This window comes from Carettochelys insculpta, chromosome 2 (genome assembly GCF_033958435.1).
Source record: "Carettochelys insculpta isolate YL-2023 chromosome 2, ASM3395843v1, whole genome shotgun sequence".
Lineage (NCBI taxonomy): Eukaryota > Metazoa > Chordata > Testudines > Carettochelyidae > Carettochelys > Carettochelys insculpta.
In genome coordinates, this window is record NC_134138.1 from 230,238,710 (window position 1) to 230,261,924 (window position 23,215).

At 48.6% G+C, this 23,215-nt stretch overlaps 1 protein-coding gene across 2 annotated transcripts in view; it reads left to right on the forward strand.

Moving 5' to 3' along the window:
* The window catches only part of COL28A1 (collagen type XXVIII alpha 1 chain), a 148,798-nt gene that overhangs the window by 61,707 nt on the left and 63,876 nt on the right, over positions 1 to 23,215 (forward strand). For both annotated transcript variants that reach the window (XM_074986210.1, XM_074986212.1), the window contains exons 20-23: positions 609 to 677; positions 1,579 to 1,650; positions 2,440 to 2,508; positions 6,127 to 6,195. In XM_074986210.1, the coding sequence (XP_074842311.1) occupies positions 609 to 677; positions 1,579 to 1,650; positions 2,440 to 2,508; positions 6,127 to 6,195 (279 nt within the window). The remainder of the gene's footprint in view (positions 1 to 608; positions 678 to 1,578; positions 1,651 to 2,439; positions 2,509 to 6,126; positions 6,196 to 23,215) is intronic.

A 23,215-nucleotide genomic window follows, 5' to 3' on the forward strand; every position in this document is an offset into this window, starting at 1 on the left:
CATTTGTTTTTGTTTTCTAACCAGCTTGATTATCTTCTGTTTGGCTCAAATTTCCTTTCCCATGAGGTTCTCACAAGAACTAGTCACATGTAGCACAAAAATGAATGTGCAGCTTTTCATTAGAATGTTTTCAGATTCTCTTTTGCAATATTTGCCAAACTGTCCATGGGAGAATCTCAAAAGCCTATCAAGCCCTGGTCCTGCAACTGATTCTATGTGGGCGGGCATCTATGCCTGCACAGAGTCCTGCTGATTTCAGTGGCATTCTAGATAGGAACAAGGGCCTGCCTGAAAATTCACCTGCAGCTTTGTGATCTAAACATCTAATTCCAGATTATTCAAACTGTTTGGTCTTTAAACTAAGATGAAAAAATCTCCAGGCTGTTTCCTTCCCTGCCTCCCACCCCCAAGACTGTTTTACTTCAAGGCTGTCTGTTTCAGCTATGCTGGATATAACTGAGAGAACAGATGTTTTTGGTATGCTCAATACTTGATCTTGCCAAAGCCATGAAAAGCATATTGACCCACCCTAGTTCTCAGAACATTAATAATTAGGATTTTGATTCCATGAGATGTGAGAATTAATAAACAGATACAATTTTCATTAGGGAGAACAAGGAGTACCTGGTTTAAGAGGCCCAGAGGGACCACTTGGGAAAGGAGATGTTGGCCGAAAGGTATGAGTTAATACTATCCATCTTTACAGAAACATAACAAGGTAAAATGATCTTATTCCAATACAGTTCATTGATTGGTATAAGTTGAACTTCTGTTGTCCAGCACCCTCAGGACTTGACTGGTGCAGAATGAGAGAATTTGTCAATGTTTTCTAGGACATTACCAACACTGCCACTGCTTGCTGGGCTCTTAGGAGACATTTGGGGGTAAATTACAGCTAAATAACAGCACAGAACACTGAGAGCCAGAACTGGTGGCTGTAAACAAACTTTATGCAACCCTGGGAAACTTGGCCACACCCATAATAAATGTTCAGCTAACTAAAATCATGCTGGATTACAATATTGCTGAATAAGAGTGCCAGAGTAGAGAGGTTAACTAAAATCATGCCCGACTACAGATGATGTCAGATGAGAGAGTGTCGGGCTAGAGAAGTTCTATATAAATTTATTATGGTCTTTCTTGAGTAATAGTTTAACCAGTTTAAATGTTAAAACTCAACAGAACTTGAGAGTGCTCAATATGAGTATGTGGCAGAATGAAATACAGGTATTAAAAGTAAAATTCAAAACTATCCTTAAAGTCAGGTGGAAGTAAATGTACTCAGCTCATTGGTGTGGGAAGTATGTGGAAATCAGACTACTTTTTAGTACCTAAATATGGCTTTAGAAACCCAAATGGAACTATTCAAAGGGACAAATGAAATTTAGGTATCTAAATACTTTTGAATTTTTCCCCCAACTTTAGGCACACAGGGATTTTTTGTTGGTGGTGGGTTTTTTTTTGTTTTTTGTTTTTTTTTCTGTTTTTGTTTTTTGTTTTTTGTTTTTATTTTGTCTTAACTGTCCAGTGTAAAATCTTTGTAGTGATATATAAACTAACCCATTATGTTTTGGTCAGGGTGATCAAGGAGAAAAAGGATCTCAAGGAGTTGCTGGTGCTAGAGGATTGCAAGGGCCTCCAGGACCAAAAGTAGGTTTTATGCCTTTTCCCACACGATACCAACACCTCTGGATTTTTTAGGAAGTTAATTCATTGATGACCCCGAAGCTCTGAGATGATGATATGAATCTGGCAAACCAGAAAAGTGCATTTGAATATTTTGTACTGAATGAAACGGGCTCTGTGAAAAATAGTTTGCAAATATGTAACTGAACACAATCTTTAAGGGGCCATATTAAGCTTTGCAAAGGTACTGTTAATTCAGACATTTCCCAAGGTTAGTGTTTGCAACCTAAACATTCTTTTAATGTATAGCTTATCTCTCTCTCTCTCTCTCTCTCTCTCTCTCTCTCTCTCTCTCTCTCTATATATATATATATATATATATATATATAGAGAGAGAGAGAGAGAGAGAGAGAGAGAGAGAGAGAGAGAGAGAGAGAGAGAGAGATACATAGAGAGGTAGATAGATAGATCTCCCTGGACGTTGAAACCTCCATCCAAATCTCACACTTGCATAGTAAACTAGCTTGTTAGCTTAGCAAAGAAAGAACCACCACTATAAGAGTTAGCATTATTTTTTTCCGGATAAGATGTTCAACCAGTGCTCATTTCAGACCTGAATTTCAGTCCAGGTTCCTCAGGAGGTTTGTTCATGTTTGTAAATTTGTTGCAAAGTAGGCTGATATATGTTTTTTTCATCAGGTGTTACTCATTTGATCTGAAATGTTTTAACTATTTTATATTAAGGTTGAACAGTAGATAAATTAGTACATTTACAAGAAGTATTTATTTTATACATAAATGGTTTTATTGTAGGGTGGACCTGGCAATAAAGGCTCTGTTGGTAACCCTGGATCATCTATTCGTGGACCACCTGGACCAAAGGTAAATCATTTGAGATGTGTCTGCTGGAGCCAGGATATTGAACATTTTGCACTTAGTAGCACTTACATTTCTCTGTTCAAGTTAATGGAGCTGAAGTTGCAATTGTGTGTGTGTTTGTGCAGCGGGTATGTCAGTCCATCCCTACAACACTGAAGTCTTTCTACTGATTTGACTTGAACTGTTGTATCTCCTTAGAGTGATGTGATCTGACAGAAACAAACTGCTTATGAAAATTGTAAAAACCAAGATATTCATTCAAGGAGAACTTTCTAGGAAACGGACAAACCTTTTTCTCACTGTCTATCACTTACAGAAATTTCTTGCTAGGCCATCTGCTGTTATCATCCCGGCTATATTGGGATGAACAGAAGTCCAGGTGGACTGACCTCTTTGGCAAGCCCAGTGAGTAGTATTTGTGTTCTGGAAGGATCCCATTATTCTACAGTTGTGAAGTCTGATGAAGTAGTTTCCAACACACTGAGTTTGCATACCATTCAAATTTGATAGTGTCTCTGGCTCTCAGAGGTCATTCCAGTTCGTACCCAAATATTTGGACATTGTTGGAAACTGGTGTATATTGAACACCTGGGACAAATTTAGTAGTGTTCATAGGACAGGTATATTAGAACCAAAAGTTAGGAACACAGTTCTTATTGTCTCTTGGCAAAGGAAGTTTCCTGCCTGTTGTTGGCTTGTAGATAGAAACTTCAACTGTAGCTTTGAAATGAAAAATTAGATAATGGTCTTGCACTCTGTGGAATAGTCTGTGTCCTCACAGTTTTGAAGTTGGTTGCAGCAACTCAGTGATTGATTTATGCGAGCAACAAATCTTGTAAGAATGTTGCTTGAGCTTCTACTGGTGCATTCTGTTGGTGTTGATAAATTGCATGTGTTCTGCTGAAAATTAAGATGGTAGTAAGATCCCAGAGGGCAGTGGGAATACAGCTGTTTGATCTAGATTAAGCCCCAGGGGTACAAGGTGACGTGTGTGTGTTTTTTAGGGTTCTACTGTCACGCACACAGATTCCCAGATTCTTCTAGCGCTCTCTAACTGGGTTTGGTTGGAATTAGGGATTAATTAAAAAGGGGTTGGCTAAAAAGGGGTTAACTGAGAAGGGGCTAACTAAGAAGGGTTACCTAAAAGGGGTAAACTAAAAAAGGGGTTGAACTAAGAGGGGGTTACCTACAAGGGGTGAACTAAGAAGGGGGATACCTAAAAGGGGTGAACTAAGAAGGAGTGAACTAGGAAGGGGCCCCAGTAGTGGGTCCACCTGCAGCCCACCTGTCAGTACTTACATACAAACACACAACATTCTGTCCTGTAGAACATGGAGGTTCAGCGGGACAGGCTTCCCAGCTGAGGCGGCTTGCTGTCAGAACTTCCTGGTCATAGGGCCGGAGCCCTTTCAGGGGTCCTGGGGCATCTTTGCCTCAGCCTTACACGTGGCACGTACAGGCTCATGAACTAAAACATAAACACACCACAATACATATTTGAGGGTACCTCTCCCTTTATCCACTGGTCAGGATACTGGATAAAAGAGTGGATACGGGTGACAAACAAATAACAAGCCATAGACAAATTTAACACAAACAGTAGTTTTTACTTATGCAGTTGAGCAGGTACAAAGATAAAACAATAAGCTGTTGCATTATGTTCCTAAAGCTATACTTATAAGCTGCGTCTACATGTGCACGCTACTTCGAAGTAGCGGCACCAACTTCGAAATAGCGCCCGTCGCGTCTACACGCGTCGGGCGCTATTTCGAAGTTAACTTCGACGTTAGGCGGCGAGATGTCGAAGTCGCTAACCTCATGAGGAGATAGGAATAGCGCCCTACTTCGACGTTGAACGTGTAGACGATCCGCGTCCCGCAACGTCGAAATTGCTGGGTCCTCCATGGCGGCCATCAGCTGGGGGGTTGAGAGATGCTCTCTCTCCAGCCCCTGCGGGGCTCTATGGTCACCATGGGCAGCAGCCCTTAGCCCAGGGCTTCTGGCTGCTTCTGCGGCAGCTGGGGATCTATGCTGCAGGCACAGGGTCTGCAACCAGTTGTCAGCTCTGTGTATCTTGTGTTGTTTAGTGCAACTGTGTCTGGGAGGGGCCCTTTAAGGGAGTGGCTTGCTGTTGAGTCCGCCCTGTGACCCTGTCTGCAGCTGTGCCTGGCATCCCTATTTCGATGTGTGCTACTTTGACGTGTAGACGTTCCCTTGCTGCGCCTATTTCGATGTTGGGCTGAGCAACGTCGAAGTTGAACATCGACGTTGCCGGCCCTGGAGGACGTGTAGACGTTATTCATCGAAATAGACTATTTCGATGTTGGCTGCACGTGTAGACGTAGCCATACAGATTTCTTTGCCGTACTGACAGGTATTCGCACACTACTCTATCTAACTCATGAGCAGGCGGGGGGAGGGAGGGGCGGCGGCGGCGGCGTAGGGTGATCAGTCCTCGGCGGAAGCAGTACTCGGCTCCTCCAGGGCATCAGGAGTCCCCCCGGTGGGTTGCTGTTATGCTGCTTTATAGGACTTTTGATGTCACTGCTTCCTGGGTTGATGCATGTCTGTATGCCAATCATTTTACAATACATTTCACTTGGTCCCCATGTATATCTATACACCACTTATTTTACAGCGCATTTTGCTTCTTTCTTATATGGGATATACCAGGGGAGGTGTATTTTGAACACATTTTACTTGGTTCCTTATCTGGGATATGTAATGAGGAGGGCTCACCAGCCTTAGCTTGATCACTATATTCATTGCGTCATGTGTTGCTAACTGCTCCTGCTACTCCAGGCTCCGTGTTTATCACATACGGTTAAAGAGCCCCCCCACCACTTCCCTTTTTCCTTGTCTCTTGAGACACTTCCCCATTTTCTTTACCCGAGGTTAAAAATAGAGAGCCTGAGCTATGTACCCGAGGCCAGTCGTGCTGATATGGCCTGACTGACATTTGACACAAGGAAGTATTGCTATCTTAATTATATGATAAAAGCTCAAAGCTAAATTTGGTAGTACCCTGAAAACCACCTTAATCTGTAAGTACAGGTGAGAAGTTCACCAACTATTGCAAGCGGTATTCAACTGGACTCATGTTTCTTTCTGGGCACCACAGAAACTCCATATGAGGTGTCTGAAACAGAAGTGAGCTGAACCATTGAAGTTCCTAGATTTCTTTGTCACACCTCCCTCAGTATGGAGCATCTGGCAGGAGAAAGATTTTGAACACTTTGAACCAACACCACAACTTTTTGTCAAATGCCGTATGCCCTGCTTTACACTGACAGAAACAGGCATGAAACACAGGTGAATGTGGTCCATTGGTTGATTAGCATTATATTTTAACCCTCGTTATGTAATGAAGCGAAGTCTTTGGAATTTATTTTCAACAGGAGAACTAGGACTTTTGACATGTTACTTTTTTCACAAAATAACGTGTCAAGGGGGATCAGAACTGAAGTCAAAGGAGCTTTTCCTAAAATATTTGTGGCTTACCATGCACACCTTCAGTAGCTGTCATTTTGGTTTCAAGTAAAGGCTGGTGCTTTTTTGAAAAACCTAGAGGAAAGACAGTAATTCATCCTTTTTTTTGTTTGTTTTGTGTTTTGTTTTTAGGGGGAGCCAGGAGCAATTGGACTACCAGGAAATGATGGAAATCCTGGAGATTCAATAATGGGGCCAATGGTATGTAGCATGTTTCTTCATCTCATGCTTGGTTGAGAAGAAATGTGAGAAATGGTAACTGTTTCAATGAAAGACAAAATGTTTGAATGGTTTTGAAAACCCCAAACTGGCTGATATCTTAACTCCATCATTCAAAACTGAATCTAGCTATTTGATAAGCATCTTATTAGTTTGCATGAGAAATGCAAGGCAGACAGCTGTCTCCGTGTAACCACTACAAGAGATCTCTCTTCTACCAGTTCCATCCCTCATGTTTCTCTACATTTCATTCTCTCACATGGCATTTTTTCTGTCCCTGTGAGTTACCCCCTTCCCACTAAGGCCTGTCTGCACTTGGAGCTTGTGACAAATGTCAGCTATTGTTGTGACAGGAGGGATAGGGATGATGTTCCTAGCCTCTGCTTGCCAGAAGCTGGAGATGGGTAACAGGGAATGGATTTCATGATCACAGAAGAGAGGATAATGGACTACATGGATTTTTGGCTCGACTCACTATGGCTGTTCTTAGGTTGCAGTATTGCAATTCCAAACAATCAAAAAAAGTCAGATTTTGTTTAAAATGTAAACATTTGGGCTCTTTATTTGCCATTGGTTTTGGTACCTGAGACATACCAGGGGTATAATTCAAATGAGCATGTGTGCATGGGAAGGGTGGGGGTTATGTCCGTCCAGCCCTGCAACTTTGCTCTAGTAATTTCTACTTGGGGTGCTTGCAAAGAGCCTTCCCACATGCAAGCCACGTCCTAAAAGTCTCTGTGCAGCTGCAGCCAGCCACCTGCACCTTTGCTCTCACCAGACTCTGTTTTTACTATAGGGTAGTGAAAATCCACACTCAGATGACACTGTTATACTGACCAGTTTCCCTGTGCAGATGCTCCCATCTCTCTGGGAGGTGGAGCACCTATGCCAATGGGAGAAACTCTCTTACTGGCATAGGTAGCATCTTTGCTAAAGTGCTACCAGTCTGCAGCTGTAGTGCTGTAAGTGTGGACCAGTCCTGTGTGGAAGGACACTGCATCCCATGTTGTGGTTTCTTGCCCTGTTCGAAGGTCCTTTATTTTCCCTTCCTGCTTGGTGACTCTGTTTACTTCTTAAATGCTAATTAAAGCAGCCATGTTCCTTTGTTTAGGACAGGCCAACTTCTGTTTGGGCAGTGCTATGGGATATGGAACATATTTTAACTCAAGAGTGCGGAACTTCATAATTTCACATACCATATTGCCACCCTTTTACCTAGACAATACTGATCAGCATGTTATGTGTTTTCAAATGATACCTTTCAAGGCGTACTCTGTACAAAGGTTACAACAACAGTGTGTAGGGTGTGAAGAGGGGTATATTCTGTCACAGAGCCTTTAGGAGGCATTTGGTCCAAATTTTCAAGCTTTTGTATAATCATGAGGACTAGTGCAAAGGGGTCCATTCATCACAGGTGCCCTGCTTATGGCTAGGTCTAGGAGTTGCTTGCACTGGGACCCCTCTCTCATTCCATGACTCAGGATTCTCCCTCTTCATGTCTCAATTCCCTGGTCAGGACACTACATTGTCCAGCTGTTCTGAGGAAACAAAGTCCTTTTGGACGAACTGTCCAGATGCTGCCTTCAGTGGTCAGACATTTGATCTCTAGGCCTTCTGCCACTTTTCCAGTGGCTGGTAGGAGATCCCAGGCCCACCCAATACTCAAGGTTATGGCCCAGGGACCCTGCTATTAGCAGCATAAGTCTGCTCAATCTCATACCTTGTTGGTATTTCCTTCTGCTCCTTGCTAACCCACATCTCCATCTCCTTTATCTCTGGGTTTACCACTGGAGATTCCTCTGCTTCCAGTGGCTACTTCACCCTTGCAGGCTCTTATTAGACTCCTCAGTCCAGGGCAGGACCTGATGGTTTGCTCTCCCCCTTGTCCCTTACCAATTCCCCCTTCTAGGGAATGACTGCACACCTTCTCTCTGCAGATTTCTCTCTATTCTCTCTCCCTTTGTGGCATAGCAGACTCACCTCCTGATTCTCTGACTGCCACATACTCTCATCTTTCCCGGTATTCTTAAAGACTTGCAGAAGAGCTTTTCTTATTGGACCCTCTTTTCCTTGGATTCTTGATAGATGCTGCAAGGAAAATTGAATTACTTTAGGGGCTCTTAGTTTTGTATACAAATACTGCCTTCATTGGTACAAGGTATGCTACTGCCGGTCTGCCTGTGTACACACCCCACCCCTGGGGAGAGGAGAACGTGGCAGCTCTGACGGAGGAGATGGTGACTCCTCCAGGCTGCGGCAGCGTGTCTCATTTTTAGGGGGCTTGGGGGATGATTTTACAGACCCCAATGGACTTCAGGAACAATGGGGGGCAGCCATTGTTCCCCAAGTCCGCTAAATTGGGGTCCATAAAATTGAGGGTTTACTGTACTTTAGGGCCTCTTAGTTTTGTACACAAAGCTGGCCTTCATTGGCACAGGGTTCACAATTCCAAGGGCTATGATCTAAAAAACGACTATTTAATCCACAGTGCTCTATTAGAATTCTAAATAGAGCCCATTCATTCTTTCTCCAGGGATTTTGCATTATATCAGATTTGAAACTGTTGAGCATGCTTCTTACATTTCTCCCCTTGGTTTTGTTTCCCCAGTTTGTGCCATTCCCTCCTTCCTTCATCTTTAATTAAATGTTGCAATTCCAGTTTGCATAAAGGTATTCATTGGTCAGCTTATTTGTGTTTATTAGCACTTTTCCTGCTCATCCATTAATTCATTGCCTGCTATCCCTGCAGCAGGCCTGACAGCCATTGTGGGCCTGGGGGCAAGGTGAGTGGGGGGCTTGGCTTCCCACTCCTGGAAGGTGCAGGGCTTAGAGAAGTCATCCCTGGGGCCCCCACCATGCTCCCTCAGAGCTGCGTGCAAAGTGGTGGCACTGTGCTTCTGCAACCTTTCAAAGGGGCCTGGAGCTCCAGCTACTGCTGCTGGTACTTCAGCAGCAGCTGTGGCCCAAAATCCAGGCTCCTTTGAAAGGCTGGGCCCCAGGACAATTCCCCCATACACCCTGCCCCCACCTCCCTGTCAGCGGGCCTGTATCCTTGAATGCCCTGGGATCCAAGCTATTACGATGGTTAAAGCCAGTTGCACCAGTGTGGTTGTTAGCAGTCATATTCCATGAAGAAGACTCATAGAATCATAGCATACTAGGACTGGAAGGGACCTCGAGAGGTCATTGAGTCCTCATGGCAGGACCCAGTACTGTCTAGACCATCCCTGATAGAACATTTTTGTTGTCAGCTTTACCACTGTAAATTGTCTGCAGCCTTGATAAGGAATCAAAGAGGGTGACTGTGGCAGCTGGCCACCTGTCCAAAGCCCAATTTTCTGCTTAATCCCTGTTAAGTCAGCTGTGAAGATGGATACAAAGATAGTTTTATGGCTTTCCTAAATCTGAGTGAGGGCATGAGGAAGGCTGGTCTGATTCTTTTTGTTCCTTCTCCTTTGGAGTCATCTGTATCTATCTGGCTATAACAGAGGTGAGCAATATTTCTGATGGGGGGCACTCCACAAATGAGATAAGTGGTAATGGGCTGCACTTTTCTACTATATTAATGTGGGACCTGGGACAGAATTGGATACAGGAGCAAGGTCTGGGTAGAGGACTGCGGTGAAGATGGAGTCGGGGCGTTCTGTTAGGGAGTTTGGGTTCAGGATGGGTTCTGACCTGGGGGAGAGGTGCAAGTGGACTGGGAGGAGGTGGATGCAGGAGGGAGTTCTGAGCTGGGGCAGGGGTGCAGAGGGATGTGGGAGGGAGTTTGATGAAGGAGGAGGTTCTGACCTGGGGCCTGGGTACAGGGAGGAGTGTAGAAGGTTTGGGTGCTGGAGGCACTCTAGCGCAAACTGGAGCAAATGTTTCTGGCCAATGGGAGGCTGTAAGGATGGTGCTGTGAGTGGAGCAGGACAGAGAGGCCCTCCTCCTCCTAAAGGACAGGTGCTGCAAAAACGCACACACACACTGCCCCAGCAGCCAGCCGCTTTGAGCAGTGTGTGGGGCCACTGCAGCTAGGGAGCCTGCCAAAGGGTCCCGCTGGGCTGCGTCAGGCTGGATCCAAATGTTTAGCTGGCTGGATCTGGCCTGTGGGCCATATTTTGCCTGCCCCAGGTTACAGTGCCCCCATTTACCACATACATATTTATTTGCTGTATCATGTTTATTTACCAATCATCTCCTTTTATTTGTTTCACGCTATAGTTCCGTGTCTATCTCAAGGAGAAAGGTTTACTAATGATTGCTTATTGTCCCACAGCTGTAGACTTTGGTCTCTTTCAATCCTTTCTTCTCCTTAAAATCCTTTATTTGCTTCTGTATCCTATGGACATGGAAAATTTTGAAAATCATGCCCTGGCTGTGTCAGTCTTCTCCGTAGTAGAGATGTATCCTAAGAGCCCAGAATACAGTGGAAGTGTTGGTAATACTAGACAATATTGACCTTCTGTGGTTCTGCAAATTCTCTCATTCAGCATCAGTCTGGTCCTGAGGGTGCCTGATTAGAGAGATTCAACCTGTAGAAGATATTCCCAGATCCAGTCATGAGAAGCTTCCCTCAGCTGTATTGGATTTATTCTCTTCAAATAATTGTTTTAAACTGTTTATCTTTAACCTCTGAAGATGGAGGAAGGAGTAATGGGCTGAAATTGCAGCATGAGAGGTTTAGGTTGAACATTAGGGTTGAGGATTGTCTGGCCCTCAGACTACTATCCCATGCTTCTCATCCATGTGGGCACTAATGATACTGTGAGGTGTAATGCTGAGCAGGTCAAGAGTGACTACAGGGCTCTGGGGGCACGGGTGAAGGTGTTTGGGGCGCAGGTGGTATTCTCTTCAATCCTTCCTGTTGCGGGTAGGGGCCCAGGCAGAGACAGGTGCATCCTAGAGGTGAATGCCTGGCTGCGTGGATGGTGTCGCCGGGAAGGCTTCGGTTTCTTCGACCACGGGATGCTATTTCAGGAAGGACTGCTAGGCAGAGATGGCGTTCACCTTTCGAGGAGGGGAAAGACCATATTCGGACACAGACTTGCTAACCTGGTGAGGAGGGCTTTAATCTAGGTTTGCTGGGGACAGGGGAGCAAAGCCCGCAGGTAAGTGGAGAACATGGAAACCTGGGAGATGGGTCGGAAGTAGGAGGGAGCATGGACAACAATGTCAGAGTAAAAAGAGGGCCAGGAAAACACTGGGGGGAAAGTTCAAATCAATATCTAAGATGCCTATATACCAATGCAAGAAGTATGGGTAATAAGCAGGAAGAACTGGAAGTGCTAATAAATAAATACAGCTATGATATCATTGGCATCACAGAAACTTAGTGGGATAATACACATGATTGGAATGTTGTTATTGAAGGCTACAGCCTGGTTAGGAAAGATAGACAGGGAAAAAAGGGGGGAGGTGTTGCCTTACATATAAAAAATGTACACACTTGGACTGAGGTGGAGATGGACACAGGAGATGGACATGTTGAGAATCTGTGGGTTAGTTTAAGAGGGGTAAAAAACAAGGGTGATGTCCTGTTAGGAGTCTACTACAGGCCACCTAACCAGGTGGAAGAGGTGGATGATGCTTTTTTTAAACAACTAACAAAATCATCCAGAGCCCAGGATTTGGTGGTGATGGGGGACTTTAACTATCCAGATATATGCTGGGACACTAATACAGCGGGGCACAGACTATCCAATAAGTTCTTAGACTGCATTGGAGACAATTTTTTATTCCAAAAAGTTGAAAAAGCCACCAGGGGAGAAACTGTTCAGGATTTGATTTTAACAAATAAGGAGGACTTGGTCGAGAATTTGAATGTGGGAGGCTGCTTGGGTGAAAGTGATCATGAAATCATAGAATTCACAATTCTAAGGACTGGTAGGAGGGAAAATAGCAAAATAGAGATGATGGATTTCAGGAAGGCAGATTTTGGTAAACGCAGAGAGCTGGTAGGTAAGATCCCATGGGAGGAAAAACTGAGGGGAAAAACAACTGAGGAGAGTTGGCAGTTTTTCAAAGAGACATTATTAAGGGCCCAAAAACAAGCTATTCCCCTATGTAGGAACGATAGTAAATATGGGCAAAGACCACCTTGGCTTAACAAGGAGATCCTGCATGATCTCAAACTAAAAAAGGAATCCTATAAAAATGGAAACTAGGACAAATTACAAAGAATGAACACAGGCAAATAACACAGGAATGCAGGAGTAAAATTAGAAAGGCTAAGGCACAAAATGAGCTCCAACTAGCTACAGGCATAAAGGGTAACAAGAAGGCCTTTTACAAATATATTAGAAACGAGGAAGACCAAGGACAGGGTAGGGCCATTGCTCAGTGAGGAGGGAGAAACAGTAATGGGGAACTTGGAAATGGCAGAGATGCTTAATGACTTCTTTCGGTCTTCACAGAGAAGTCTGAAGGAATGCCTGCCATAGTGAATGCTGGTGGAAAAGGGGTAGAGTTAGTTTTTGAAATAAAAAAAGAACAAGTTAAAAACCATTTGGAAAAATTAGATGTCTGCAAGTTACCAAGGCCTGATGAAATGCATCCTAGAATCCTCAAGGAGCTGATAGAAGAGGTAGCTGAGCCGTTAGCTCTCATTTTTGGAAAGTCATGGGAGACAGGAGAGATTCCAGAAGACTGGAAGAGGGCAAATATAGTGCCCATCTACAAAAAGGGGATTAAGTGTAACCCAGGAAATTACAGGCCAGTCAGCTTAACTTCTCTGCCAGGAAAGGTAATGGAGCAGGTAGTTAAGGAAGTCGTCTGCAAGCACTTGGAAGGTAGTAAAGTGATAGGGAACAGCCAGCATGGTTTTGTAAAAAACAAATCATGTCAAACCAACCTGACAGCTTATTTTGACACGATAACAAGACTCGTAGATAAGGGAGAAGCAGTGGATGTGGTATACCTAGACTTTAGTAAAGCATTTGATACGGTCTCGCATAATATTCTTATTGACAAACTAGGCAAGTCCGACTTAAATGGGGCTGCAATAAGGTGGGTGCATAACTGGCTGGCTAATCGTACCCAGAGAGTAGTTGTTAATGGTGCTCAATCCTGCTGGAAAAGCATAACAAGTGGGGTTCCGCAGGGGTCTGTTTTGGGACCAGTTCTGTTCAATATCTTCATTAATGATTTGGATATTGGCATAGAAAGTACGCTTATTAAGTTTGCAGATGATACCAAGCTGGGAGGGGTTGCAACTACCTTGGAGGATGGGGTCATAATTCAGAATGATCTAGATAAATTGGAGAAATGGTCTGAAGTAAACAGGATGAAGTTTAATAAAGATAAATGTAAGGTGCTGCACTTAGGAAGGAATAATCTGTTTCACACGTACAGAATGAGAAAAGACTGTCTAGGAAGGAGTACAGCAGAAAGGGATCTAGGGGTTCTAGTAGATCACAAGTTAAATATGAGTCAACAGTGTTATGCTGTTGCAAAAAAACCAAACATGATTCTGGGATGCATTAACAGGTGTGTTGTGAACAAGACATGAGAAATCATTCTACCGCTCTACTCTGCGCTGGTTAGGCCTCAGCTGGAATATTGTGTCCAGTTCTGGGCACCCCAATTCAAGAAAGATGTGGAGAAATTAAAGAAGGTCCAGAGAAGAGCAACTAGAATGATAAAAGGTCTGGAGAACATGACTTATGAAGAAAGGCTGAAAGAATTGGGCTTGTTTAGCTTGGAAAAAAGAAGATAGGGGGGACATGATAGCGGTTTTCAGATATCTTAAAGGGTGTCATAAGGAGGAGGGAGAAAACTTGTTCTTCTTGGCCTCTGAGGAGAGAACAAGAGGCAATGGACTTAAGCTGCAGCAAGGGAAGTTTAGGTTGGACATTAGGAAAAAGTTCCTAACTGTCGGGGTGGTCAAATACTGGAATAAGTTGCCAAGGGAGGTTGTGGAATCTCCCTCGCTGGAGATATTTAAGAACAGATTAGATAGCTGTTTATCAGGGATGGTGTAGATAGTGGTCAGTCCTGCCATCGGGGCAGGGGACTGGACTCGATGGCCTCTCGAGGCCCCTTCCGGTCCTAGTGTTCTATGATTCTATGATTAGAGATTGGAGATTTTTCAGAGCACATTAGACAAATATCTGTCAAGGATGATCTAGATGGTGTTTAGTCCTGCCACGAGAAGAAGGCGTGGGCTACGTCTACACGTGCACGATACATTGAAATAGGCTATTTTGATGAATAACGTCTACACGTCCTCCAGGGGTGGTGCTGTCGACGTTCAACGTCGACGTTGGGCAGCACCACATCGAAATAGGTGCTGCGAGGGAACGTCTACACGCCAAAGTAGCACACATCGAAATAAGGGTGCCAGGAATAGCTGCAGACAGGGTCACAGGGCGGACTAGCACTTCCGGGGCAACAGCTAGCCGCTCCCTTAAAGGGCCCCTCCCAGACACACTCAGCCTGCACAGCACGTGGTCTGCAGAGCCATAGGCACGCACACCTCGAGCGATGCAGTCATGGACCCCCAGCAGCAGCAGCATCAGCAGCAGCACCCAGAGGTCCACACAGCCGCCCCTGTAGGAGCAGTGCTCACCCTGCTCCATGCCATGCAGGAGGCAGCTGAGCACATCCTTGCCACAGAGGAGGAGCTGCCCGCAGGGGAGGAGGACACAAACCCCAACCCTGCAGCACCCCGCCCCCCCCCCGCCTCATATGCCACCAGCTGTGGAGCTACCCCACCAGCACCGACTGTTGGGAGCGGCTGGTGCTCAGAGAGTGGGACGACGACTGCTGGCTCCAGAACTTTCGCATGAGCTGGCAGACATTTCTGGAGCTCTGCCAGTGGCTCACCCCCACACTGAGGCACCAGGACACCTTCATGCGGCGTGCCCTCACTGTGGAGAAACGGGTCGGCATCGCTGTCTGGAAGCTGTCCACTCCAGACAGCTTCCGATCCATGGGCCAGCAGTTTGGCGTTGGCAAGGCCACCGTCGGGGCTGTCTTCACAGAGGTAAGAGGACCCACGGGGGGAGGGGGAGGCAGCCCTGGCAGGGGAGGGGGGCCCTGGCATGGGAGGGCCACACACACCCTGCACACCCCTCATTGGTGCTCTCCCATGTGCTTCCCCTGCAGGTCGTCCGCGCCATCAACGCCCTGCTCCTCCACAGGCTCATGAGGCTTGGGGACCCGGATGCCACCATAGTGGGCTTTGCCACCCTGGGCTTCCCCAATTGCTTTGGGGCTCTGGATGGGACCCACATCCCCATACGCACCCCGGAGCACAGTGGAGGACGCTACTTAAACAGGAAGGGTTACCACTCAGTGGTCCTCCAGGCCTTGGTGGACAGCCAGGGCCATTTCTTGGACATTTATGTGGGCTGGCCTGGCAGCACCCATGACTCCCAGGTATTCCAGAACTCGGGCCTGTGCTGCCGGCTGGAGGCGGGGACCTACATCCCCCAGTGGGAGATCTCTGTGGGGGACACCACCATGCCCCTCTGCGTCATCGCAGATGCGGCATACCCCCTCCGGCCCTGGCTCATGCACCTGTACACGGGCCACCTGTCAGCCAGCCAGGAGCACTTCAACATGCGCCTGAACCATGCACATCAGGTGGTGGAGCGCACATTTGGCCACCTCAAAGGGCGCTGGAGGTGTCTCCTCACCCGCCTTGATGCGGGCCCCACCAACATCCCCCAGATTGTGGGCGCGTGCAGTGCCCTCCACAACCTCGTGGAGAGCAAGGGGGAGGCCTTCTTTCAGGGCTGGGCTGTGGAGGCCGGCAGGGCCAATGTGCAGCCACCCGCTGCCACCAGTCGCCAGGTGGACCCCGAAGGGATCCTGGTCCAGGAGGCCCTGCAGGCCCAGTTCAACGAGGCCACGGGGTGAACGCTGGCAGACCCGCCACTGCAACCCCCATCCTCCACAACACTCCCTGCCCCTATGCCCACACCACAGAGCACCCAAGAGCACCCCCCCACTTTTCTTGTAAATAAAAGCAGACATTTGTTCGTCAAATCAAATATCTGTTGAACTCATTATTGTTATTATCATGACTAACTATTTACAGGCAAAATCAAAATTATATATATGTATCATAAATAAGATAAGATGAAAGGGGAAGACAAGGAAGGGGACAACTATGTACATGGGGGGGCAGGGATCAGCATAACAACACGGGTCTAATATAAAAACTATTTACAAAAGAACATTAAACTGAGGGGATTATATACAAAGGGGGAGGGGGGCCACGTCCTGGGCCCCACACCCCCTAATGTCCAGCACTGGGGGTGGGCGGCCGCGACCCACACCTCGGCCTCAGCCCTGGCCGGGGCTGGCTGGGGGCCAGGCGGACCAGTACATATGGCCGGCGGGTGTCAGCTGGCCCCAGGTCCCCTTCAGCGGAAGGGCCCTCGGTGGCAGGTGGCGGTGCAACAGCGGATGGTGCAGCGGGTGGAGCAGCGGGTGGAGCAGGCAGGGCGGGCACAGCGGCGGCCGGCGTGGCATGGGGGGCCAGGTAGTCTGCGATATGGTTGAATGTCCGCATAAAGGCCCCCCATGCCTCCTGGCGCCAGGCCAGCGCCCGCTCCTGTAGTTGGAGGCGCTGCTCCTCCACCCGCAGCCGCTGCTTGGCGACCTCCAGCTGCCGACGATGGATGGCCAGCAGCTGGGGGTCCATCGCTGTCAGGTGGTGGTGCTGGGTCTGCCGTCGTCCCCGCCGTGGGGCTGGTCGGTCCTCCGCCAAGGGGCTGGCCTAGAGTGATGGCCCCGGTGGGCTGTCCGGGACCACTGACACCTCGCCGGCGCTCTCCGGTCCTTCCGATGGTGCAGCTGTGGCACATGGAGGGGGAAGAAGAATGGAGACAGCCGTTAGTGTGGGCCCTGAGCTGTGGCCCTTGTCCCCCCACCCCTCTGCTGCTGGTTCCCCATCCCCGTCCCTGGGAGATGCTGCTGCTGCTGCTGATGGGTGTCCCACCCCCTCCCCCCGGGGGACCCTAGCGGTTCCGCTCCCCCCAGCTCCGGGGATGGGGCATGGCACTGTCGTGCTTGGGGGGCAGGGGCTGATGCACTCCTGTGAGGGACATGCCACTGCTGTCCTTGGGGCCATGGTCATCTGGGCATGTGGAGGGCCCTGGTCATATCTATTACCCCCGCCCCTCAACCCCAGGGGGGTACATACCTGATGGTCCACTCCCATGGTTGGGGGACACCCGGTGGGCGGACACCCTGCTGGAGCTCCAGGATGGGATGGCGATTCGGAGGCCGGCGTCGGTGGAGGAGGACTCCCCCTCCTCCTCCTCCGGTGCCCCGGGGGTGGGCCCCTGGGGGGGGCCCCGGGGTGCGGGGCTTGCCTCCGGGGCGGACTCCAACTCTGGGGCCTGCTGGGGCTCGTCGACTGAGGTATCAAGAGTGGCCAGAGGGGAGGAGGTGTGCTGGGGGCCCAGGATGTCCCTGAGCTCCCTGTAAAAGGGGCAAGCGATGGGAGCGGCCCCAGATCGGCCGGCTGCATCCCGGGCCTGGGCATAACCCTGCTGCAGCTCCTTCACTTTACTGCGTACATGATCCGGAGTGCGGGCAGGGTGACCCCGGGCAGCCAGGCCCTCGGCCAGCCAAGCGAACGCATCTGTGTTCCGCCTCTTGCTCCCCATTACCTGGAGCACCACCTCCTCACTCCAGAGCCCCAGCAGGTCCCGAAGCTCGGCCTCCGTCCAGGAGGGGCCCCGCTGCTGCTTCCCTGCCTGGCTGCTGGGCTGGGAGCCCTGGCTCCCCTTGGGGGGGGGGTGCCCTGGGGCCACTTAGGGGGCTGGGGGGCAGCCATCGCAGCGCTGGGGGTGTTTTCCGGCTGCAGAAGAGCGTGCAGGGCTAGCCGCGTGGCAATGCTGCTGCCTGCACGCTCTCTCAGCTTCCTGCACAGGAAGGCAGGGGGCAGGGAGCTTTAAGGGGCCGCTGCACGCGGCGACCATTGAACTCAGGAGCTGGGCAGAGCATCTCTCAACCCCTCAGCTGATGGCCGCCATGGCGGACCCCACTATTTCGATGTTGCAGGACGAGCAACGACTACACGTTCCCTACTTCGACGCTGAATGTCGAAGTAGGGCTCTATTCCCATCTCCTGATGGGGATAGCGACTTCGATGTCTTGCCGCCTTACGTCGATGTTAACTTCGAAATAGCACCCAACACATGTAGCCGTGACAGGCTGTCTTTCGAAGTTGGCGCCGCTACTTCGAAGTAGCCGGCACGTGTAGACGCGGCCCTGGACTTGACCTTTTGAGGTTCCTTTCAGTTCCAGTATTCTATGATTCTATAGCAGTGGCTTACCTTCTCTTTCTGGTAATACATGTTGAGAGAATCCCAGCTTTTCTTTTCATGGTATGGCAGCTTAGCTCTCAGGTCCAATTCCCAGAGACCGTCTCCTGTTCTGGGGTAAACAGAATTCCAAATCTTCACCCTTTGGTTCAGGGTCTCTCTCTCTTTCTCTCCACTCATGAACTATGTCTACACAAGAGGCTTTTCCCAGCAAAACTGTGCTTTTGTCAAACAACAAAGCAAAACTGCAGAGCATCTACACACAAAATGCACTTTGTCAACAGTTTGTCGACAAAACTCAGCACATCCGCTGGCAGCATTATACCTCTCCCTGTTGAGGGATAAGACCTCTCTCAACAGTGTTCTATTACCAAACAGCCGTGTAGACAGTCCAGAGCCCTTCTGTCAACAGACAGAGCTTCCAGTCAGCCATTCTGTCAGGAGAGGGCCAGGCAGTCTGGCTGCTCTCTGTTGACAGAGCAGATTGCTCTTTTGAACTGCTTTTATGTGTAGACGCAATCTGTTGACAGATGTTTTGCCGAGAAATCCCTTCTGATGGCGACTTCTGTTGACACGGGGCTTTCGTGTAGACATAGCCATGGGTTTACCATTCAAATTTTCCAACCCTTTCTGGAGATCTAGAGAAAACTCCTGCAGACCCTCAGCCCCTCCGTTTCTCATCCTTAATACTAGCCCCTCCTCTGAAAAGTTTCACCACATCTTAGACGTTTTCTTTTGGTCTTTTCCCAAGCTTTTCCTGCCTCCCAGCTAAGCTTTTTTTTGCCCAGAAATGTTGAACAGGTCACGCCCCTTTCTTACGGAGCGTTCCAAAATAGGTGTAGTTTCTTCCCTGGTCTTTCCTTTCTGGCTGAAAAGGAGCACTTTCATAATACTGAGCCCTTTCCCACCATGCATTTGTGTCCATACTATGGCTTCCAGGTCCCTTTTACTCAATGTTTTCTCTTTTTTCCTATCCATGGGTAAAATAAATTTTGTTATGTGCACCGTGGCATGTGTGGATATGCCCCACCAAGAGAAACCCATGCTGCCAACTATGGATATTATGGGTGCTCTGCTAAACAGCTGGGTAGCAACTGGGTGGCTGCCCATGTGCTCAGCTTACAGGGAACACTTCTTATACTACATGACTCAGGATACACTGTTTTTGGATTCAGTTGGAACACGCCCTGAGCTGAAGCACTGGTAAAGGGTCAGCTTTCACGCTGATAATCTGCCTAATCAGTTCATACACACATTTTCAATTTCCGAAATGCAAAATCTTGAGCATCTGAAGTTGCAGTTCCAAAAAGTGTGGGTGCACAGCACTGGGAATACAGATTAAGAAACCACATCTGAAAAATTGGTCCACAATGATGAAGGGTCCAAATATGGTGAGCTTCCTCCACAGTGAAGTTGAAATATGCTAAGGACCAGAGTTTCTGCAAGGTTTAAGTCAGGGGTTTGCAAACGAAAAAGCAACAAAAGCCATTTTGTCAAATTCAGTTACAAAAATCAATACTTCAGGAGCCACAATGCACATGAATACAAGACAGCCCGTAATAAATATATTAAAATAATAACGAAAGCCAAACTGTACTTTTTGTAACCCGTTTTAAGAACAGCGCACACACAATGATTTGTACCAGTTAGAAGGTAAGTTACCCCCATCCCCCAGCTTTACCCCACATCCTGCAAACCCACCCCTGCATGCTCAGGCTTAACTCCTTCAGCCCCAAACTTCCCATCTCCAGGTTTAACCCCTTCTGAGCCCCAAACCCGCCTCCCCATCTCCAGGTTTAACCCCTCTGAGCCCCAAACCTGCCCCGCAGCCCCAGGTTTAACCCAATTCAGCCCCAAACCTGCCCCCCAGCCCCAGGTTTAACCCCTTCACCCCCAAAGCTGCCCCCCAGCCCCAGGATTTACCTGGTTCAGCCGAGGAGCTCTGCGCACTGCCACTGCTCCCACCGCCGCCTCTTTCTCCACACAGTTGCGCAGCTCTGGCAGTGCAGGCTTGGCTGCCTCCCAGCTATCCTGCAGGCTGACTTTGCCCCAGCTTCCTCTTCTGGGACTCCCTGCCCTGCCGGCTTCCCTCCACCATGGCTGACTGCTCAGCGGCTCCAGAGGCTGCCGTCACTTCAACAAAAAAACTAAGCGGCAGCAGCGGCAGCCTCTGGAGCTGCCAATGGAGTCAGTGGGAGCAGCGCTCAGAGCCATGGGCAGCTCCTTAAATTGCTGCATGCAGCACCGGAGCCACAGGTTGCTGACCCCTGGTCTAAGTCAACATAGGGCCACCAGGTGAACATATGGCCATAAATGCCTATTGGTGTGAGATTATTTTCTGTTTAAAATCAATAAGCTCTGATTCTCTGCTGTCTTGTACCCGTGTAATCATTTACTCCTGAGGAAAATAAAACCAAAGTTGGCATAACATACGTCTAAATCAGACATGTCAAATCATACCACTTGTAATGTTTTAACTTACTGTGCACAGGTAGGCATGACTAGAGAGGGTGCGAGGCAATGGAGATGAATCCCTACATTGTCCCTGTGTTACTGATTTGGGGAATAAATGGAATAAGGTAGATGACCCCTGCCCACAAGGAGCCCCTGCCTCCATCGCCTGCTTGTTAATTTTTCAAACAAGCATCTTTGTGCTTTCTCCCTCACTTCCCCCCATGGTTTGGAAGAGATCCCTGGAAATACCTGTAAAGGCATTTTGCTTTTTCCCTTCACTCACTCTTCTACGGTTCTACTTTGCTCTGACAATGCCCAGGCATGCTGGAACTCTACTTTCCCCGCTGACCAATTTCACTGCTCCCACATACTACCTTTTTGTCTGTAGCCATCTGTGATCTCTTGTCTTGTACTTAGACTGTAAGCCCTTTGACTTACGGACTGTCCCTTGGTTCTGTGTTTATACAGCAAAAGGGTTCTCAACGTGTGGCCCATGGGCTGCATGTGGCCTAATTAACAAATAACTGGGTTACGGCAGTGTATTAAAAGCTACCAGTCCCAGTCAGCCCTGCCAGCTCCAGACCCCGGGGAACTTAAGGGAGCCACATGGTTGAGGTTGGAAGCCTGGGACTCTCAGATGGTCCTGCAGGGATGAGGTCCTGGAGCTTCTGTTCCATGCCACAAGCTCCAGGGCTGCCGCTGGCCCCATAGGGTCCCAGGTCCAGACCCACAAGCTATAAGGGCAGTTGTGTGGGGTGGGGCTTCATGACTGTATCCTGGAGCCTCAATCTCCAGGGTTGCAATCCATGGCAGCCATGAAACAGGGGCCTGGGGCTGCCACCTGGCCCCAGCACCTCAAGACAGCCAGCCTTCCCTGTGCAGTGAGAGTCCAGGATTGGCAGCCAGCCAGACTCCTGTCCCCTTCTGACTTGGAGTCTGGGTTCAGCAGGGCAGCCAGCATGCTCCACGTGGTCCAGGGTTGGTGGGGCAGCGAGGTGGCCCTTTGTGGCCAGGGCCCAGGGCAACCACACAGAAGAGGTGGAAGGTTGCCACCTGGCCCCACACAGTGGTGGTCTTGGGCTGCCACCCTGTCCCACCAACTCTGGGGTTTGGCCACTGCCTGGCCACAGAACATGGGGGCTCCAGGGCTGTCAGACAGCCCCCTGCAGGAGTCTGGGGGTTCCAGTTTTGAGATCTGAGCAGCCACTGCCCTGCCACCTGGCACCGCAGTCCGCAATGATAAATATGTTGAGAACTGCTGGTGTAGCACCTGACACTCTGGATCCATGGTCTCCTAAGCAATATGCTAGTACAAGTTAAAATAATAACTAGAAAGGAGACCTCCACAATTCTTAATTAGGGCACTCCACAGATACAAACATTGGTACTTGGCAGTTAATTTTGAAGATTAATGGGAATGCCGTGGTGAAGCAGTCATAGAGGCTAACTCCACTTGTATTACATCTCTCTTAGGCTACGTCTACACGTGAAGCCTACATCGAAGTAGCCTATTTCGATGTGGCGACATCGAAATAGGCTATTTCGATGAATAACATCTACACGTCCTCCAGGGCTGCCAACGTCGATGTTCAACTTCGACATTGCGCAGCACCACATCGAAATAGGTGCAGCGAGGGAACGTCTACACGCCACAGTAGCACACATCGAAATAAGGGTGCCAGGCACAGCTGCAGACAGGGTCACAGGGCGGACTCAACAGCCAGCCGCTCCCTTAAAGGGCCCCTCCCAGACACATTTGCACTAAACAGCACAAGATACACAGAGCCGACAACGAGTTGCAGACCCTGTGCATGCAGCATGAATCCCCCACTGCAGCAGCAGCAGCCAGAAGCCCTGGGCTAAGGGCTGCTGCACACAGTGACCATAGAGCCCCACACGGGCTGGAGAGACAGCGTCTCTCAACCCCCCAGCTGATGGCTGCCATGGAGGACCCCACAATTTCGACGTTGCGGGACGCGGATCGTCTACACGGTCCCTACTTCGACGTTGAACGTCGAAGTAGGGCGCTATTCCAATCCCCTCATGAGGTTAGCGACTTCGACGTCTCGCCGCCTAACGTCGAAGTTAACTTCGAAATAGCGCCTGACGCGTGTAGCTGCGACGGGTGCTATTTCGAAGTTAGTGCCGCTACTTCGAAGTAGCGTGCACGTGTAGACACAGCTTTATTGTGCAATTATGAAAGATCTGGGATATAATAAATTGAATATCCTGAAGCACAGGGGTATAACTGAGCTGTATTTTTAACAGCAGCAACCAGTTGC